Source organism: Carya illinoinensis, chromosome 9 (genome assembly GCF_018687715.1).
Source record: "Carya illinoinensis cultivar Pawnee chromosome 9, C.illinoinensisPawnee_v1, whole genome shotgun sequence".
Classification (NCBI taxonomy): Eukaryota; Viridiplantae; Streptophyta; class Magnoliopsida; order Fagales; family Juglandaceae; genus Carya; species Carya illinoinensis.
In genome coordinates, this window is record NC_056760.1 from 4144116 (window position 1) to 4163801 (window position 19686).

At 36.8% G+C, this 19686-nt stretch overlaps 2 protein-coding genes across 5 annotated transcripts; one reads left to right on the top strand and one right to left on the bottom strand.

Moving 5' to 3' along the window:
• Positions 1 to 1100: 1100 nt before the first annotated feature.
• On the top strand, positions 1101 to 6115 carry LOC122277276 (S-formylglutathione hydrolase). Its single transcript, XM_043087222.1, has 7 exons — positions 1101 to 1341; positions 2543 to 2660; positions 2809 to 2856; positions 4172 to 4368; positions 4605 to 4703; positions 4790 to 4855; positions 5618 to 6115. The coding sequence occupies exons 1-7, from the start codon at positions 1195 to 1197 to the stop codon at positions 5804 to 5806; spliced, it is 864 nt and encodes a 287-aa protein (XP_042943156.1). The 5' UTR covers positions 1101 to 1194; the 3' UTR covers positions 5807 to 6115.
• Positions 6116 to 6647: 532 nt separating this feature from the next.
• LOC122277275 (chromatin-remodeling ATPase INO80-like) lies at positions 6648 to 19686 on the bottom strand. 4 transcript variants are annotated; one of them, XM_043087217.1, is made up of 23 exons: positions 19353 to 19686; positions 18995 to 19082; positions 18360 to 18771; positions 17848 to 18280; positions 17468 to 17668; positions 17178 to 17288; positions 16412 to 16821; positions 16159 to 16267; positions 15916 to 15996; positions 15673 to 15845; positions 14822 to 14947; positions 14231 to 14392; positions 13985 to 14042; positions 13508 to 13738; positions 13048 to 13194; positions 11243 to 11803; positions 10871 to 11131; positions 10678 to 10785; positions 10201 to 10295; positions 9883 to 10039; positions 9372 to 9569; positions 8988 to 9149; positions 6648 to 7323 (listed from the first exon to the last, which is right to left on the bottom strand). In XM_043087217.1, the coding sequence occupies exons 1-23, from the start codon at positions 19410 to 19412 to the stop codon at positions 7024 to 7026; spliced, it is 4644 nt and encodes a 1547-aa protein (XP_042943151.1). In that variant the 5' UTR covers positions 19413 to 19686; the 3' UTR covers positions 6648 to 7023. The 4 variants fall into 4 exon arrangements, with proteins under 4 accessions (XP_042943151.1, XP_042943153.1, XP_042943152.1 ...); XM_043087219.1 differs by having other exon boundaries at positions 19340 to 19686; XM_043087218.1 differs by having other exon boundaries at positions 18387 to 18771; positions 19353 to 19685.

The following is a 19686-nucleotide window of genomic DNA, read 5'->3' on the forward strand; positions in this document are numbered from 1 at the left end:
TGGTTGGAAAAATATATTTATTGAATAATTAGGTTGAGGGAAAAAATAATTGAAAAATAAGAATTTTATTTTTTAATAAAGTTATTTATTAATATATGAAGTGTATTTGTAAAATATTAAAAAAATTATCAAATATTATTAAAATAATTAATATTATATTATTATTTAGAGTTTAAAATAGCTAGTCCAATGTGGACTAATCTAACTAAAAGTCTATATTATAGTTAAAAGAGCATATTGAAGTTCTATTTTAGACTTGACAATGATTAGGTCATTGCCAATGCTCTAACCCCACATTACATTATCTATATATTAGTCAAAATATTAATATAATATTATTCATATTTTACAACTATACTAACTATTTGTTAATTAATAATTAGATATAGCAATATTAATAAGCATGCACAAAATAACTTAATTACTATTATTATTGACAATGTTAATTAATAATTAGAGATAGCAGTATTTGAGAATGAAGAGGTTTTCCTTTATTCTCTCTTTAAAAAATAAAAATAAAAATAAATAAATAAGTTTTTCTTTCCAAAAAAAAAAAAAAAAAACCATTCTACCATGTGTCAGTTAAAACTTTTGACAAAAGTATGTTCACGTGACAGATTACATGGGTTGTATTTACATAGGACATGCTTGATCTTTCTTTTTTCTAATCTTTTTAACTTTGTTTATTTTCGTTTTTTTTTTTTTTTTTTTTAATGTTGTAGTTCTATCATCTATGGTTTTTCAAGTCTTCTTATTTTTTGGATTTTTATTTTCTCCATTTTCTGATGGTAAACCAAACACTGTCACACACATGCGAATCCACCCAAATTGAAAAAGGGTAGTTCCAATCCAACCCAACCAAGAATAAGGTAAATCATTTTGAAACGGTGGCGAAATATCCCATGAAAAACCGAGAGAAGATGGGAAACAGTGAGACACTTGGACAATAATGGTGGTGGATTGATGGAGTGGCATTCTAAAGAAGGCGAGCCGGGCCTGGGCCTGGGTCTGGGCCGGGCCCGAGAGAGGTGCAAAGATGACCAGGGAGTGGAGCCAGCATGTAAGCCCAGTGAATGCCATATATCACGATATATCACAAAATAAAAAGAAATTCTGGGAAAGGATACAGCAGAGCACACTTGATCTAATCAGCAGCAGAGACTTGAGACAAACAGCAATCCACTGGCAAAGAGTATGGAGACCAAACCAACAGAGATCAGTAGCTCGAAGATGTTCGGAGGGTACAACAAGAGGTACAAGCATTTCAGTCCCACACTTGGCTGTTCCATGACCTTCCACATCTACTTCCCTCCTTCTCCTTCCCCTTCCCACAAATTCCCCGTAAGTCCTCACCCTCATTTCTTTTCCTTTTCATTTCTCATTTCTGGACGTTACCTAGAGATTTTCTCTAAAGTAATATAGTTCTCGAATTTTAGTGTTTATCCCTTTGTCGCATATTCTATTGTTAAAGTATACGATTAACGCCTCATTTTGTTATACAGTTAAGAGGAGATAAAAGACAAAATATTTTATTAAAAGTTAAATAAAATATTTTTATAATATAATTTTTTAATATTATTATTATTTTTTTTAGGTTTGAAAATGTTGAAATGTTGAAATGTTGAAAAATTATAATGAATTATATGAGATGAGATGTTTGGGTATCCAAACTTTATTTACAAGCTAATTGATGACTGATGCAACTGAAATTATTGTTTTTAGTTATACAATTAGTCACTATCCCAAGCCTGAACCCAGATTAATCTTAGTTGCTAACTTATGGCCAAGTTTTTGGCGACCACATTTTTTAAAGGATTTTACAAAAAAACTGATTTTATGGCAATATTTTACCTGGATTCTGTTTGGGTGTTTGCCTGACCCTCTTCTTTCTTTTTTTTTTTTTAATTTTTTTAAAATTTTTATCATCAGTCGTCTCTCGAAGTGCTATTGTTGACAACAGATTTGTTGTAGTAGGACCTTCAGGAACGAACCTCGCATTGAAATGTGAAAATTGTGTAAGATAAACCATGAAAGCAAAAAATTTCACCAACCACAACATTGTAATTTCAATGCCAAATGCGAGAGCTCTGCGGGCAGAAGTTGGTGTGTGCCCACGGTTTCGAATATCATTATTCAATTTTTTTTTTAATTATTATTTTTGAATAAAAAAAAAAAATCTTGAGAAGACTCTATTTATGTGGGCCATTGCTTTAGATTTTAATTGTCTTAGAGTCCATGATTTCCTTTTAACAGTTTCTAGTTCTTAAAGAGGTGTATTCATATGTATACTTCCGGTGTACCTAGCTTACGCCTATCTTTATATCAATAAAATTTCTTGTTACTTATATAAAAAAATAATAATAATAATCTTGAGATGTGTTATAGTGAAAAAAAAGGTTTCAAAACTGCAAATTAACCATACCTACTGAAACATATTCAGGAATTGATTTATCATTTTTCTTAATCCTATAATAATATAGTATTTCATGCATTAGAATGTGTGATAAACACAGTTCAAGAACCTTCTTTCATCAACAAGCAGGTACTTTACTGGCTCTCTGGCCTTACCTGCACAGATGAGAACTTCATAATCAAGTCAGGAGCTCAACGTGCTGCTTCGAGTGAGGGCGTTGTTTTGATTGCCCCTGATACATCTCCAAGTAAGGCAGCAGCCCTTATTAAATTAATCTTTTCTTTAATTGATGGTTTGCCATCACATATGTGAATTTGAATGCCAAAATGCCTTATTTTTTACTAGTGTTCAGGAGGTTCAATGCTAAATATCTTTTAATTGAAATTTCTTTACAGGAGGCCTGAATGTGGAAGGAGAGGCGGACAGCTGGGATTTTGGTGTAGGTATGCAGCGTCGGGCCATTGAGATTTTTTTTAGGTGCCTTTGATCTATCAAACCATCTTAATTATATGAGAATGCCATGTATTTGGTTCCAGTGTGAATATGCAATTTTCTAGTCGTTTATTTCGAACTGCAGGGTAATTTCTTATTTTTCAGGTGAGTACGTAGGGATGTCTTCTATCATGTTTTAGTAACAAATAGATGCTCGTCATAAGCTTCTTTTTTTTATTTAATATCTACTATTGACAGAAGAGTTAAAATAACTGAATGAAGTATGAAAACTATTTCTTAATTGGCTTCATTTATAATAAATTGTATAAATTAGGAGTATATAAGTGTTATGTTCATAAGACAGCACATATGTTTGTTTCTGTTGTGCAGATACACTAACCTAATTTATAGGTTCATTAAATCGACTAATATGCCACAGTAATTTTTTCTGATGAATATAACAAATTCTGTTTGGTATACAATACTTGTAAACTTTGGTGCATGCCTCAGCTTCTTTCTAGGGTATTTTTTTTCTAAGCAAAAGGAGCAGGGTGGGGGGAAATCAGAGGTTGGGTACTCTGAACCTAGACATGACAATAAGCACCTGGGGAGACTCTCAAGAGGGGCCTAAATGGGCCCATGGAGAGTCCAAAAAGTAGTGCTGATGTGGGGAACTGCAGATGCTCCCTCAAGACAGACTTGAGCCATAGTGTGACCCATCCCAACTGAGGACAAAGTAGCACTAAGCTGGTGGGCAAGGATTTGAGCATGAGTGTCATCTCCTTAGCATTATGCCCACAAAACTCATAGCCATGGCCCCCATCCACCAAACCACATGGGAGTAAGCTCCAAACCACAAAGCGCAACACTTTCGGCGATAATTATTGTTGTTGTTCATTCATGTCAATGAGGATAGCTTGGTCTGTTTTGAAGTCATATAAACTGAACTTTCATGGGGAGTTTAACTGAGCAGGCGGGGCTTCATTTTTCATAGGCAAGTTTTCAACTCAACTCCCCCAAAAAATGTAAGTAAAAAAAAGTTGTAAAGTGTGTTGAGATAATCAATAAAAAGGGAAAAGGAAAATGACAGTTTAGAGCTTTGTGGCTATGGCTTCAATACCTGCTAAAGTGAGCACCAGTTCTCGCTTCTGCTATTATTTTAAGAACACACATTTTGCATTACGTGTGTTGCTAGATTAATCTTTATCAACTAACGTATTAGTGATTTTTCCTCCCAAACATCCTGCTGATAGCAAGCAGTTTAATTATTGGTAGGAAGTAAGTTATCCTTTGGCTGTAGTATTTAATGTATTTGATCTAGAACAGGTGCTGGTTTTTATCTGAATGCTACACAAGAGAAGTGGAAGAACTGGCGTATGTATGACTATATTGTCAAGGAACTGCCAACACTTCTCAGTGAATGTTTCCCACAGCTCGATACTTCACGGGCATCCATATCAGGTCATTCAATGGGTGGGCACGGTGCCCTAACAATCTACCTTAAAAACCTGGACAAGTATAAGGTAATTGATGCTAGTCTTTACTTCCTTTGCACTTGAAGATATAGTATTTCAGCAAATAAACAGAGCTATTGAATTTGTTTGGTAGATTTGATCTTTTGGCTTCTGGTGAAGTTTATTCAATGTTATAGTTTAGTGTTTTAGAATTATTGGTATCTCTCTCTTGTTTTTTTTTTTTCACCTTAGGAACTCTTGTAATTACTTTGGCTCTTAATTTCTTTCCTTCTCTCATTTCTCAGTCAGTGTCTGCTTTTTCACCGATTGTGAATCCTACAAACTGTGCCTGGGGCCAGAAGGCTTTCACAAATTATCTAGGTGGAAACAAAGCTGATTGGGAGGTAATCTTCAAGAAAAATGCTAAAATCACTACTAAATTATATCTTAAGGTTCTTATTTATAACAAGTGAACCTTACAAAAATGTAGGAATATGATGCAACTTGCCTGATTTCAAAGTTTCATGATGTACCTGCCACAATTCTGATTGATCAGGTAAAATATTATAGCCTTAGATTACTTTCACTGGGCACATATGATTTTTTTTACTTTTCTCATAAGTTGAAAAAGAAAATTAGTAGGTGATTGCAGCAGGCTAATAGTGATTTACCAGACAAGAACGATGAGCAAAAGTACCTCTCTTGCAGGGATAATAATCTAATGTGGTGTTGATTACTTGCTTGTAAGCATAAAATAAAAAAATAAGAAATCTCAAAGTAACAATATGAGGTGACTGATCTTGAAGCCTCTGCTGGAGGTTTGGATTCAATAATTGATGAACTATGATGGGATGAGGCTCCTCGCTCCAAGTCATTTAAATATTGCATCAATTCTTTGATTGGAATAAGAAGTTTTGTCATGGTTATTTTTATTTTTTATCATCATTATTTTTCTTTATTTATTTATTTATTTATTTGTTTGAGTTTTGCATCTTGTAATTCATATAATGGATTGGTACCTAGATGAAAGGAACTTGAAATTTATGGAATAAGTTTAGAAAGGGCTCATTGGCTGGGAGGATCGTGTTGAAGTTCTTTAGGAATTGTACCCATCAAAAAGTTCTTTAGCAATTGTGGGAGAGTAGAGGAAGTCAATGAATTATGCATGCTCTGCAAAATGAAATAAAATCTGTGGATGGTTTTGATTTCTATTTGTAAATGAACTCTCTCTTGTTGCTGCGGCTGCTGCTTTATTTTTTATTTTATTGGTATGCATTTCTCCTTTATCCTCTTCTAATTTACTGCCTGATTTGTGCAGGGGGAGGATGACAAATTTTTGCACGATCAGTTGCTGCCCCAGAAGTTTGAAGAGGCATGCAGGATTGCTAATGTTCCACTCCTTCTGAGGTTGCAACCTGGTTATGATCACTCTTACAATTTTATTGCCACCTTCATTGATGATCATATCCGCCACCATGCTCAAGCTCTTAACCTTTCAAGAATCTAGAACACAGTTCTGGACTATGGACCACTTGTGCTTATAACTAAATTATTTCGGTTTTCCCATGAGAATGTTATGTTCAGAATACCTAGACCATGAAAATGATCGTACTTAAGATGTCTGATTATGTGCTAGACTTGGAATGAGTGAGAGTCTAGCCAATTAGTGACCCTGGCTAAATGTTCAGTATCCAGAGACAACGGATTCGACACCTATGCATTTTATTAAAACCGTGTGCTTAGAATCCTGTGATGTGTAAAATATATTACCTTCTCAGAATGTACGTTTTATTTCTCTTGAAAAGTGTTGAAAGTATTTTGGTTGTGTTGTGGCAACTGACAAACTGGAGAAATTAAATCATTGAGAAAGTAGTAACATGCTGGAGCGTCCTTGCGATCTGCGACGCACAAATTGTGTCGAACAAAAGCATGGAGCTCTTACTCTTGTGTGGCATCAGAACCTGTAAAAGTGCGCATATCCGTGACCTTTGAACTTCCCCAGTAGAAGGGCGCGGTATAACTTATAAACACATTCTTTTACTTATTTGCCAAATTGTGCATTTGCTAGTCATTGTGTCTAGGGGTGGCTCCGGATTGTTTTTGAGGTGACTAATCAGGCCACAGGCCAGGCCAAGCCAATCCTAAAGCCTTCCCAGGTTTGTTTAACCTAACCACAGATGTTCGCCATCCCTGAACAAAGATGACCTTCAACCAGATTATAATACATAAGTCCTTTGGAAAAGCTTCTATTTGCATATATATAACTTCTTGATAAGAAGATATAACTGAATTTTGAGAAGCTATTACATTGTCTAACTTGGGAACAGTGAGAGAGACGGAGACAGAGAGACAAAGAAAGGCTAGGAGATTTTGTCATTGAAATAACTTTCCTAGCCTACGACATTTTGAATTGATGCTTACATTGCAAAATCAAGAATATGTAGTTTGTGCAGCCAAAATAATGAGGAAGAGTGGAGAACGCATCTGTACATACTCATTCGCTTGTGCGCAGCAAGGGAATGTAGAACTAATTCCTCAATATATACAAAACATCATTCGCTTCACTCGCTTTACAGTTGCTTCTATTATCTATAGCACCCATAAATGGACCAGGAAAAATAATTCCGCTTCCCTGGTTATCCAATGGACCCCTGTAATTACTAATTGAACGGAACGACAGCCTGATCAATTAATGAAGTCTCTCTCTTTACCTACTTCCAAATATCATGTAAACGAGTCTCCATGCTTCGAGATATCTTGCCCTGCTTCTGGTCTGAAAACACCAGAACCTAACTCACTCATGGATGGATAATGGGTTTGCTCTGAAACACCCGTGGGCGTGCCAGTAAATGCTGGTTCAAGAGTTTCATTTACACTCTTTGTTGGCCTCTTAGGCCTCTTGGGTCTCTGTGCCTGCAGATCAGGATTTTGAAGGGAATCATCCAACTCGTAGTCCATTGCCAAAGTCATCTTTTGAGAATTCCTTGACCTGGGCAGTGCTTGTTTGTCCGAAGCAGCCTTTCTCTGCAGATATATATCATTGTAAACAAAAATGAAAATCAATGAGAATCCAAGTTTAGAGAAACTTGCCATAAATATTTTGGTGCTAGGATAAGCCTAAGGTGCAAAATGAATCAAGAATATTCCTTAGAAAAACTTTTTTTTTTTTAATAAGTAAGAAGAGATATAATTAATCCACGTAAATAGGCTAGGCCCAAGTACACATGGAGTATACAAAAAAGCTTAGATACAAGCTAAGGGTTGCGAAAAGCGGCGTAAAAATCATTAAAAGAAGTTCCATTTAATATTCCTTGGAAAAAATGAAGATCGCAATGCTACTCTTGACATTAATATTAATAACCTAGGCTCATAATCCAACTACCTAAGGGTGGACAGATCCGCAGATCTCCATCCATCATCAATGTGGAACAGAGAAGCTATGAGACCAATCACCAATGGGTTATTTCTCATCAAACCATAAGAAAGGAAACAACACATGCTTTTCCAAACCACTTCAGTACACAAAGATCTCGGCTAATTTTGATTACTTATTTTGTAACAAATATAAATAAGGAATGTTTCTAAAATCTTAAAAAAAAAATACATAGACACGATACATAGGGGCCATTAATATCACTCCCTTTCTAGAACTTTTGGAGTAAATGCCCTCACGCTCTCCTGTTCTCACTCCAGAAAAGGTCACTTAGTTAAAGTCCAGGATGATGACAAACATGAATGGTAGCAATAATAGCAATAGTATCCAGAGGCCTTGGCTTAGGTGGTATACTGGTGGAGTTATTAAGGTTGGTGTTAGGTTTAATTCTTGCTTAGAACGGGGGAAACGAAAAATACTAGCACGACTCTATGCATGGGGGTTTAGAATTATCCTTTATCAGCCTCATCCCCTCCGCTCCTTCAGATTTTTATTCAACGCCACACCCTCCCTCCCCCCCCCCCCCCCCCCCCCCCAAAAAAAATAAAAAATAAAAAAAAGACTGGTAATTCCCCAGTTTTCCAGTTTTAAAAGAAATAATATTTCTTTATATTTATAAATTTGGGAGTGTCAAAGGCCTATAATCTCTTTGATTCTTTGAATATTTTGAAACATCAACAAAATACAAACTGCTAAACTGAATCGCTCACTGTATTTGGGGTAAACGCCAACATGGACAGCTTGAAGAAAGATAAATTGATGGCTTAAGATCTGCTTCGGGTGAATACATCAAACTATGAAGACAGTGACAGATAATTGGGCAAGTGATGCTCAAGTGTGCCAACTGCTGTCATGTCTCGCACAAAAACCAATTACTACCTCAACTCGTAAAGAATTACCAAATGTGTTCTATTAAAAAGTGAGCGAATCAGATCTATTCATTTCTTCACCTCAATCAATCTCATCCATTCATTAGGAAGGGGGATGATTTGAGCAAGGGCAGCGACAAGGTTGCTTGGGGCAGCCTTTGTTAAACATCTAAACCACAATAAAAACATGTTGACAAGACTGGTGTAATGAGGGCCCCACATCTTACAGGGGATCCCCATATCTTAAAAGGGATCCTTCGGAGAACAAAATTTATGGATCTATACCATTTTCAAACTACTTCCCATAACGTTTGTTATCATGAAACAAGTGAAAAAAAGTTACAATCCCATTTTTGGAAAAACTAGTTTTGAAAGTATTTCAGTACCTTTTTGTTACTAGATTTTGCTCTCTCAGGATCAGGAGATGGCTCATATCCTGTACCCTGACTCTGAGATTCAACGTTTGTTAGATCTTCCAAAGATGCATCACCTTCTGCATCTACCCGTATACCCTTTGTCGAATTTTTTTTCTTTTGCCTATCCTTAACCTGTCAGAAGAAGATAATAATTAGAATATTTTGGTATTCCATTTCTGGAATGCTAAAAAATTCCATTTCCGGAGTGGTAAAAATGAAACCACTATAACCAGAGTTTATTTCTTGTTCCCAGGAAACAGTTTCCTGAAAATGTTCTAAGAAGAGAGTGGGAGTTCTAAGAAAATGTACTGAATTGGAACAATTGACGGACAGATAACTAGATTCTGACCCCACCTGCGACGGAATTTCTCTCAATTTCTGCTCCAACTGGGCATCATCCAAAAGTAAAGATACAACATCCTCAGGAGCCAAGAGATCACCCTGAACATGACCACCCATCATAACAAGCTGCTGCACTGTATTTTTCTGACTTGCTCTTTGAAGAATCTTCTCTTCAACTGTCTCTTTACAAATAAGCCGGTAGACGGTAACCTACATCAAGGAAATGTTAACCTTTAAGTTTAGATTGAAGAATCTGAAACAAGATTAAAAATAAAAACTCTAGGTTTTCCAATGAGTGTGGGAATGTGTCTGCAGGTGTGTGTGTGTGTGTGTGAGAGAGAGAGAGAGAGAGAGAGAGAGAGAGAGAGAGAGAGAGAGAGAGATGCACGCAAGGAAACAGGAAATCTCCAAAGAGCTAAAGAGCCAAGAAAACGGATGGCATTACTGGGAGACTCAAACCATCCAAATGCCTGTGGCATTCTAAAATGAAAAAATTGAACTAAAGCAGAAAAAAGAAACCAACATCTTTTGTCTGACCCAGCCGATGAGCTCTATCCATTGCTTGTAAATCCAAAGTAGGATTCCAATCACTTTCATAAAATATGACTGTGTCAGCAGCTGTCAAGTTAATGCCCAGTCCACCAGCTCTTGTACTCAATAAGAAGACAAAAATATCACTCCTGCAACCAACAAAAAAAGAAGAAGTAAATCATGGTAACCAACTCTTACAACTCAAACGCCTACCATAGATATGAGAACACGCAAATTTGTGTTTGTGTGTGTGTGTCCTTCAACTGCAGAAATCTATTAAAAAGTTTCATGTATGTATATGAACTCCTACCGATGCTGGAAGTCTCTGACCATGTCTCGTCGATCCGTTATAGTTGAGGATCCATCAAGTCTAAGATATCTATATTTCCGATAGTTCATGTAGTCCTGCGAGTACATAAAGAGTCATGAACACCAAAACAGAGTAAGATTTCAATGCACCAACTGGCTAGCAAAATCAATTCATTGACTCAACTTTAAATTCTCTCTCAACAAAGAACCTTTCCAAATCCAGGCTCCTACAAGCTCATGAGATAATTGAATCATGAGCTCATCTTTGAGTCACAACTAACTATATGGATCACAACACATGCAAAGACTTGTCCAAATCACCAACACCAATTTATATTAGGGCCCACCAATACCATGACTGTGAAAAAAATTTATAACTCAAGATGTAAGGACTGACCAGAAATACTACTGATTGTATTGAATTTGGGACACTCCATGTTAACTGCACAAGAAGATTAAAAAATAGAACTAAGAATACCTCAAGAATATTCAGCATCTTTGTCATTTGGGCAAACAAGAGAACTCGATGATTTTCGGCACGGAGACGTTTCAATAGTATATCAAGTGTTTGAAGCTTCCCAGAATCCTATTTAGACATTACATAAAACTTCAGGTTAACAGGAAAGAAAAACAAGGAAGAACAAAAAGGGCATAGGAAAGAAATAACTCACAGTGAGCAACTTCGCTGGGTCAAAGCTTCGTATCGGGGGAGAAGACCCAAAAATCTTGTATGTCAACTGAAGAGCAGGTTGTGAAACTGGTAATTTGGAATCAATCTCTTGAATTAAATTATGAGGACGGCCATCAGGCTTTCTGGGTCCATTAAATTCAGACGTCCGTGCAAACCCAGTAAATAACCTTTTTATCCAGGGATCATGTAGTTCTTCAGACATTTTGTAAGCAAAGTTTCTGTCTGAGCAGTGGGCATCAATCTATACAGAACATAAAAATAGGACATGAAGAGGCTTTTGCAATATTAACTGAAATTTCTTGAAATGGAAACAGTAAGTAAAGAAGAATATAAATGAATAAATCGGGCATACTGGAGGAGCTCTAATTCGCGGGATAAATGTGTATGCCGAGTGAAGTAGCCTAGAATTATATAAAAGCCTGTCCTGATGAGGGATAACTAAAGCCTCAAATGGAGCATCTCCAGGCCCCGTAGCATATTTACTTCGAAGTAAGTTAGTCTCAGATCTTGATGGCATCAATAACATCCGTGTCACAGCTCTCATATCCCCCTTCTTGAGGTAACTGCATTCAGGGTCATCATCCATGGTTTCCATAAGTAAATCTATGATTCCATCCAGGAATTTTCGGTCCCATCTCATTACAGAAAACAGAAGTTGCTCCATAAAAGAACCACTAGCCAAAAATGTAACCTCCGATGGCGACAAGTCCATCAAACGTGTAAAACCAAAAGTTCCACTTCTAACAGACAATCCATTTAAATTATCCTCCTGCAGGAATATGGATCGATAAACATTTTCTGGGGAGAATATATTAAAGTGTTTCTGATAAGATTCTCTGGAGACAGCATGCCCAACTTCCAAGCAAAGAGTTTCAGAACTATGGGCACTTTCTGGATGAACTAGTTTCGGTATCTGAGAAGAAATGGGAAAATTAGCAAACAGAATAAGCTAAAGTCAATCAATTACTGAAAACCAAAGCAGAGAAATGGGGAGAAAAAGCACGCATGCAAGCAGACACACAAACACAAAACTTTCCCAACATTAATCTCCTTCCCATTCTTCATCACAACTAGCCCTGAACAAAAAAACAGATTCATTGGAAGCATAGATACTTGTGCACACACAATCCATGTGCTTTGTACATTATAAAAAAAAAGGTCTACCAATCCATGTAACATTTGCTACTAAACCTCATAATTATTGGCCCCATCATCTAAGATGAGCTCTTTTAGAGACATTCCCAATGTGTATGCCTCATTATTCAAAGGCACATGATAGCTAAGAACAGTCTTGTAGCAAAACAATAAGCAAGACTGGAGTAGATTTAATTATAAGCAATCTTTGTATATGTAGCTTAAAATTACATGCTTTGATATGCTAAAAAACTAGGGAAACCTTTGGCATTTCATCTACAAAAAGTTTCCAAGTTAAACACTAACATAAACTAGAAAGAATAGAATATTTGAATTCTATCTTCCTTTGAACCATCGCTTTTTAATATAATTTTGATCTCTCTCTTATATGTAATTCAACTGAGACTCATCCCTACCGATTCGCTCAGTTTCTCATGCAATTGCACATTAAGTTTTTTTTTATAAGTTCTCAAATTATGCATGCTATCATAGATCTTTGAATAGTGAACAATCAGAACACATCCAATTAGAATACTTTTCTTTTTTCTTCTCTTTTTTTTGGCAAAGGAACCCTAAAGGTACAAAGACTCGGGCCCGCCACCCATTAACTCAATTAAATATCAAGATTTAAGTAGCATATAGATTGTGTGAACAAGGCATATAACTCGGTGAGACAAATACCTCTCCAGTGTGCTATTATTGTTCTTTATGGCATTAAACTGCACTCTAGTGGTATTGCAAACACAAGGCATTTATAGTCTAAAAACTAGTTTTTGCACTACTACGATTCATAAAGAAAAAGGCTGATTGAGAGAGAGAGAGAGAGAGAGAGAGAGAGAGAGAGAGAGAGAGATGGTAGAAATGTGGTTAAGTTGGAAACAACAAGAATGCAAGTAAAGTGAACTATGGGAAATGCCAAACAATTATTTAGGAAGAGTGGCCTTAATCATGACAGTGAGCTTATAGTTTCAGCAATACAAATACAAAGAAGTTTTACATTGAGGGGCAGAAAGATAAATGTACCTTGTATGTTATGGGATTGTGACCTCCTGCATAATGTATGTCCTCCAACTCCCCGAAGGGAGGGGGCAAAAGAGAATTTGGGATCTTCCCAAAGTGGAGATATGTGCTTCCCTCATTCCTCTCAAACAACTCTGGATGATTACACACCTACCATTACACAAAATACTCACATGTTATGGATGACATGGAAAACGGAAACATTTCATATCGCAGACACAAAATTCACAACGATCCACATTCATTTTTTTGTAAGTAAGAAAAGTTTGGTCAACAATCAAAAAGAAAGAAAGGCGATATCGAAGTATATAGAGCATACATCAGGTACACACCTAGGTAGAAAAGAAAACAGATTAAGAAAATCCCGGAAACTAAGATCCACAATTCTTCACATACATCAAATTTATACTTTTAAAATGAAGAAGTGGAACAAAAGAAAGCCCCAATAGAAATGACGAAATACCTTTCTCAGCTGAATGACAATATTCATTAAATTTAGAATTTTCTTCTCGTTAAGATGCCCACGATTGCCATCAAACAACTCAGTAAGAGATATTTTGTTCTTAATAGCTTGATAAAAAGCTTGCTGCCGAGAACTCAATTTGCAATGCACTGTAACCTCAGTTTTACTGGTCAACTCAGAAACCACATCTGTTTTAACTCTTCGCAGCATAAATGGCTTTAGAATTGAATGCTGTAACAGCGACCAAAACATTAGTCAGAAAAATCTATTACGAATATTAAAAAATGTATAATAGAAAATCCATTTTCCATAAGGTCAAAAGTGAAGACAGCAGAGATCACAATAGAAAAAGCAGCTTACAATTATTGTAGTTACTTTAAATAAAATACACATGTTAAGGACAGTTTATGGCAACAGGAAGATTGAAAATTTTATTGATTAGTCTCACAATAAAATTACTAAAATGGGCAAACTCACCAATCTGTTAAGCTGGTGCTCGTTCAAAGTTCCCCCATGCTCAGCATGGCTCTCGATTCTGATAAAATGCAGCAAAAATCAATAGGAGAGAACATTTCAAGTCTGTAGTCTGCAGGCTAAATTTACAGAAACTTCTTGTTTTTTTTATGTCGGGGAACCTCTCCAAGGCAGGGCCTTTCGGACCCACCCCTGCAGAGTAAACCCCAGTCTCGTGCACAACGAGCTAACCTGGACAAAAAGACTCACCCTTTTGAAAACCACTCATTGAACTGTTCATGACTGTCAAATAAGGTGGGCATAATGAAATGTAAAAGGGCCCACAACTCCGCCATATTATTCTGGACGGGGGTACCCGTTAGCAGCAAGCGGTTCCGACAATTGAAACTGAGAAGTGTCTTCCATCTTATACTGCCAAATCAGATATCCAATCAATACTTTTTTATGAGTAAATCAATAATGATGAGAATACAAAGGATTAGAAATGCAAACTATTCACAAGATAGATGATTAAAAAGACTGGGAAAGATTGAGATGCCTATACACTGAATACCATGTGATACTTTTTTGGTGACGTGGAACCACAAAAAGGAGGGCCCTTTAGTCCCACCTTTGGGGAATAAACCCCAAATACACAACCCCACCCATCAAGATTGCATATCAAACCCAGAATATTTCATTCTACAACTCATGCCAAGCTCGCCCTTTAACCAATAGGCTACACCTTGACAGTTTACCATGTAATTCTAAAAAAGATAACAGATTATGTGCATGATTACTTCTTTTGAATATATCTACCTCATATACTAGAGCCACTAAGACTAGAAAGATTAAGCTAACCTGTTCGAACTTTTAATTGCCTGGGCTTCATCTAACACCATGTATTGCCATTTCACACGCCGAAAATGCTTCTCATCAGACACTAGCAGCTGGTAGCTGGTGATGAGAATGTGAAATCCTGCTTCCCTGGCAAGAAAAAAGATGCTCACATTTAAAATACAAGATAGGCCTCCTCATTGAACAATTGCTCAGGTTAATCAATTTTATTTATTTATTTATTTATTTTTTTGATAAGTAGGTAAATCAATGATTTTAAAAATTAAAGAAGGGAAAAATATGTTTTTAAATGCTCAACTCTTCACATAAGGTACATTACAAACTAACTCGAGACTGAAGAGTTTGAATACTCTTCAAAGACATATTATCCGTGTGCCTCTATTGCAAGAATGCTGCTTTTGGAGATGGCATGACATACATTCAAAGTAAGCTACTCTTCAAAAAAAGTATATTCAAAGTAAGCATATCTATTAGTTGAACATGTGCTAAAAAATATTATTTTTCTTCATCAGTTGTCCACAATCAGACAGAAACAGTTCAAAGGCAAATATTTTAAAAGGAAGTTTCACAAATCACAATTTTTGCCTTTGCAAATAAATCAAGCATAGTGGCTCATAAACATGCGGGCATTGTTTCAGATATCCACACCCAGGTTGCTCCAAAACTCATTGCAAGCTTATTAGTGTCAGAAACAGATATTCCAGTGTATATGTCTCCAATATCATTTTTAAGAAGTTTCCCCACCCAAGTATGGATTTGATAGAACTACAATGCATCCAAAATTCCAAAAACAGTACATCATTGTCTTCTTTTCTAGCCAAAGTAAAAGAACAAGCTGTAGAAAAGATAGCTACCTGCGGTACAGATCCTTAGGTTTGATCCTTTTCCTAAGAATTGTTCGATCTTGAAGCCCACCCCAATATGGAAGAGTTTTCATGTCAGGGCAGAAACGACTAACTTCTTCATTCCAGTTGTTCAACACAGAAGCAGGTGCAACAACCAAGAAAGGCCCCCATATATTTTTCTCCTGAGAGGCACAAGCAACAAAAGTTATTAGAGAGAACCTAAAACTATCAAGTACAAATCTGAATACTCACCTCAGCTAAATGAGCCAAAAACGCCATGGCCTGAATGGTCTTTCCGAGTCCCATCTCATCAGCAAGTATACCATTTAATCCCTGAAAGAAAATGGGCAAAAAGAAATGCACTCTGGTTTACAACGTGACAGTCTTGATATGCAATTTTTCCAAGGGACAAGGGAACACATACATAAAAAATCTAGAAAAGAGTAAAGAGAAAGATACTAAATTTTTAATATAGGGATTGTCTTGTCTCACAACCTGCTCGTAACAATTAACCAGCCACTGAAGACCTTTTAGCTGATATTCTTTAAGGAAACCTTTAAACATCCGGGGTGTCTGAACTGTCGATGTTACAGGCATGGTGGAACTGTAAATATAATTACAGAAATTCTGTTATTTGACAAGAAAGGTTTGACCCTTAGTGTTTAATAACTATTTTCTTATTTGAAAACAAAGGTTTGTCCCTCAGTGTTTAATAAGAAGTGGGGGAGGAAAGAAATGAAAAACTTACGGATTATGTAGATCAATGTTACTAGCTCCTGCGACCTCAGATTCAGCAGCTTGTCTCAGCCTCAAGCATTCACTATCAAAGGTACTCGTTAACTTTTTCTGCTTAGAGACTGCATCTTGGGCAGCTCTAAAAGCCTCCTTCTTCAATTCAGCCTCCTCAAGGTCTTCTTCCTCATCAGGCTCCGCATCTGAAGAGCTCAAAACCACTTCTTGGTCGTTTAATTTTTCACCTCCCACAGGCAAAGCTTCAGAGGGCTGTGAATTTGACTTTTTTTGCATAAAATGACTGTAAAGTTCTGTTTGTTGAATAAGAAAATTGAGCCTTTGTTGTTGTCTCTTTGCTTCTCGAAGTTCCTGTTCACGCCTCAAAGCTTCAGCAGCTTCTCTCTCCTCTCTTTTCCTTACTTCTGCCTGTACACAGGGATAGTGAATAAGTATTTATGCAAAACTAATTTCACGTACATAAAAACATATTCATGAAAAACTAGGGCACATTGGATGAACAAGCATGTAATTGCAGGTTCATGCATGCATAAAAGTTGTAACATTCAACATAAATATACATGAAAGAGAAGAGAAAATTAGAATGTAGAAAGGAGAGAGAGAGAGAGAGAGAGAGAGAGAGAGAGAGAGAGAGAGAGAGAGAGAGAGAGTGGGTGTGCATACAGGCATGTGGAAGCATGATAATGCTACATTCAGTCTCATTAAAACCACAGATAAAATTATCTAAAAGATTGTATCTTCATGGAGGAAGAAATAAAACAAACCATCTCTTTATCTACTCGCTTCCAATACAGCAGCATATCTCTAGCTAATTTCCTTGTGCGAATGGCAGCACCCCTCATCAGTTTAAGGGATCTACTCACCTTCATTTTCACCTGATAGAAAAGAAACAGTCGACAAACTAGCTTCAGGATAAACTTACAAAAATAACAAAGGATAGATAGAAGAAAATCAAACATTGCTTAAGTTTGAAGAACTGAAAACCACATCCCACATGGCTGGAGCATGCTAATTGAAAATGAAGCCTGCAATAAAAATGCAACATAATACTTGCCTCTCTTTGACAGTTCTCAGAGAACCTCTTGGCATCAATTAGTTGCTTTCGATGAAAAGCTGCAAAAATCCTATGATGCTTCGGTATGTCTCTTCTTACAATGTTTACCCAAAATTTTCCAATCTTCTCCTTTTCTTCCTCCTCGATCACAGAAGGGTCTTTCTTTAGCTTTGTCTTCTTGGGCAGAGCCCGTTCAATGATCTGCAGCACAAAAGAACCAAAGCTGAATGGGAAAAAAAAATACCATATCATACCGTACACAAATAGAAAATGGAAGGCCAACTAAACAACCACCTCCCCCCCCCCCCCCCCAAAAAAAATAAAAAATAAAAATAAAATTCAAAATATTTCATTTAAAATCCAAAAAATAGTATATGAACCTCATATGTGTCTCCTTTCTCCAAAACCTTCACGTAGTAAACCTGCAAAACACCACCCTCTGACAAAATAGAACGCTTTATGTTTCCAGCAGCCCCTTCTGGGATGAAGGAATGCAACCCAATGTCGGATACTTTGAGACTGAACTTGTGGGGCAATTTAGAAGCTGGCAAGGCCTTCAATCTTGCATGAAGTGATTCATACTGGAGCTGAGGCTCCCCCATTCCTGCCCAGCTTCTAGGTCCAAGCCTTTTATTATTAGCCATCATTGCTGCTAAGGACCCCAAATCCAATGTACCCTTTAAGTAAAAATCCTCCACCTGAAAATCTGAGAAGCTTGGCAAGTTCAGTGATGCCGCTGACTTATCATAAGTAGGAGGAATCTTATATGTGATACCATCCCCAATATCTAAAAAAGCCGGTTCATATGTTGTTCTGCAAAAGGTAAATAAATGATAATTATCATCCAATATAAAAATTAGAATATGCGTAAAAAAAAAAAAAAAAGACTCACCTTAAAAAACCACAGGAGATGACATACCTTTCACTGCCATTGAGTGGTGCAATATCTGTTTCATGATACTTCTCTTGTTTTTGACGATTAATATCATTGAGCCAGTCTGATATGGTTTCCACTTCATTAAATCCTCCTCGGTGCTCATTCCCCAGCTTCCTAGCTTTTGAGCCCAAATTACTCCTCGGAAGTGGAACTCCCATCCTGGTTGGTTTAGGACTTGCTGAGGAATCCTTTCTCCTCTTGTACTTCTGAACATGTTCTCCGAGCATTGATCGATACCTGTCCTCCGTAACGCGTGTCCCATAATAACTTGCCTCATCCTCGTCGTCACTGTTTTCAGATTGCTTCCTTCTATTTATTGATTCCCTTCCACGCATAGGACCATTACCGTGCTTCATAATTGTCCCGCCTGTGTGTATGACCAACCAAACAGCACAAATTCATGCATACATACATAAGCTCAAATCTCACTATCCCAAGCCACTTGAACCCAATTCTCTCTCTCTCCGTGTGTGTGAGTATCTGTGTAGTAGGAGAGAGAATGTTCTTCAAAAAATAAAAATAAAAAAACATCCAATTATGAGTCTCAATCCAGATGTTTCTCAAGTCAAAGAATAAAGAACAAAGCCTACCTTGGTTACCTCTGCTCTCATCCTGACTACTAGTTCCATAATAATCAAAATCATCATCTTGTTGAGGAAGTTGAAAGTTCATCAAAGACTACAATACAACCCACAAGGAAATAAAATATATATATTAAAAAAGATAAATTCCTCGATTAAAAAAAAATCTAAAGTAATAACCAACTAACAATGAAACACAGGGTAAAATTATTTGAGAAATGATTTTTGCAATATCAAAAGAATAAAATTTAAAAAAAAGGAATTAGTTCTCTAGAAATATATGAAAGTTAAACAAGAACGTAAGAGGTGGTAACTTGAGAAAACAAAGAGAACTCGTATGCGAAGAGCGAAAACCTATACGAAAAACCTCAAGATTGAAGAGATTGGAGTAGCAGAGTGAGTCCTTCGATTGCCTCCCGTGGTCCATGTGCGTTGGCGCGAATAGGCTCCAAAGCTGACCGTAGGAGACGAAATCCTAGCTCTCCGAAGAGCATGGAGAATTGGTTGATTAAGAGATAAAAAGAATAATAAAGCCCTAACCCTAGAGCAGTCCTGAGAGGACAAGAGAAAGGGAAAGGAATGCGGTGTGCGTAGGATAAGGGGAGGTAGTGAGAGTGATCGTAGACACACAGGGTGCAGGTGGCATCGCTGGTGGCTAACGTGCAGGAAATGGGTGACATTCGTTACCGTGCGCTACTTTG

What these genes read in the sequence shown, in the direction of transcription:
- LOC122277276 (XM_043087222.1), top strand. Translation starts at nt 1,195, where the DNA reads ATGGAGACCAAACCAACAGAGATCAGTAGCTCGAAGATGTTCGGAGGG. An exon ending in TGCCCCTGATACATCTCCAA is followed by an intron (nt 2,661 to 2,808) that starts GTAAGGCAGCAG and finishes ATTTCTTTACAG; the next exon opens with GAGGCCTGAATGTGGAAGGA. An exon ending in AAAACCTGGACAAGTATAAG is followed by an intron (nt 4,369 to 4,604) that starts GTAATTGATGCT and finishes CTCATTTCTCAG; the next exon opens with TCAGTGTCTGCTTTTTCACC.
- LOC122277275 (XM_043087217.1), bottom strand. Translation starts at nt 19,412, where the DNA reads ATGGACCACGGGAGGCAATCGAAGGACTCACTCTGCTACTCCAATCTC. An exon ending in AGAAAGGAGACACATATGAG is followed by an intron (nt 17,669 to 17,847) that starts GTTCATATACTA and finishes TTTGTGCTGCAG; the next exon opens with ATCATTGAACGGGCTCTGCC. An exon ending in AGATGCTGAATATTCTTGAG is followed by an intron (nt 10,296 to 10,677) that starts GTATTCTTAGTT and finishes ATGTACTCGCAG; the next exon opens with GACTACATGAACTATCGGAA.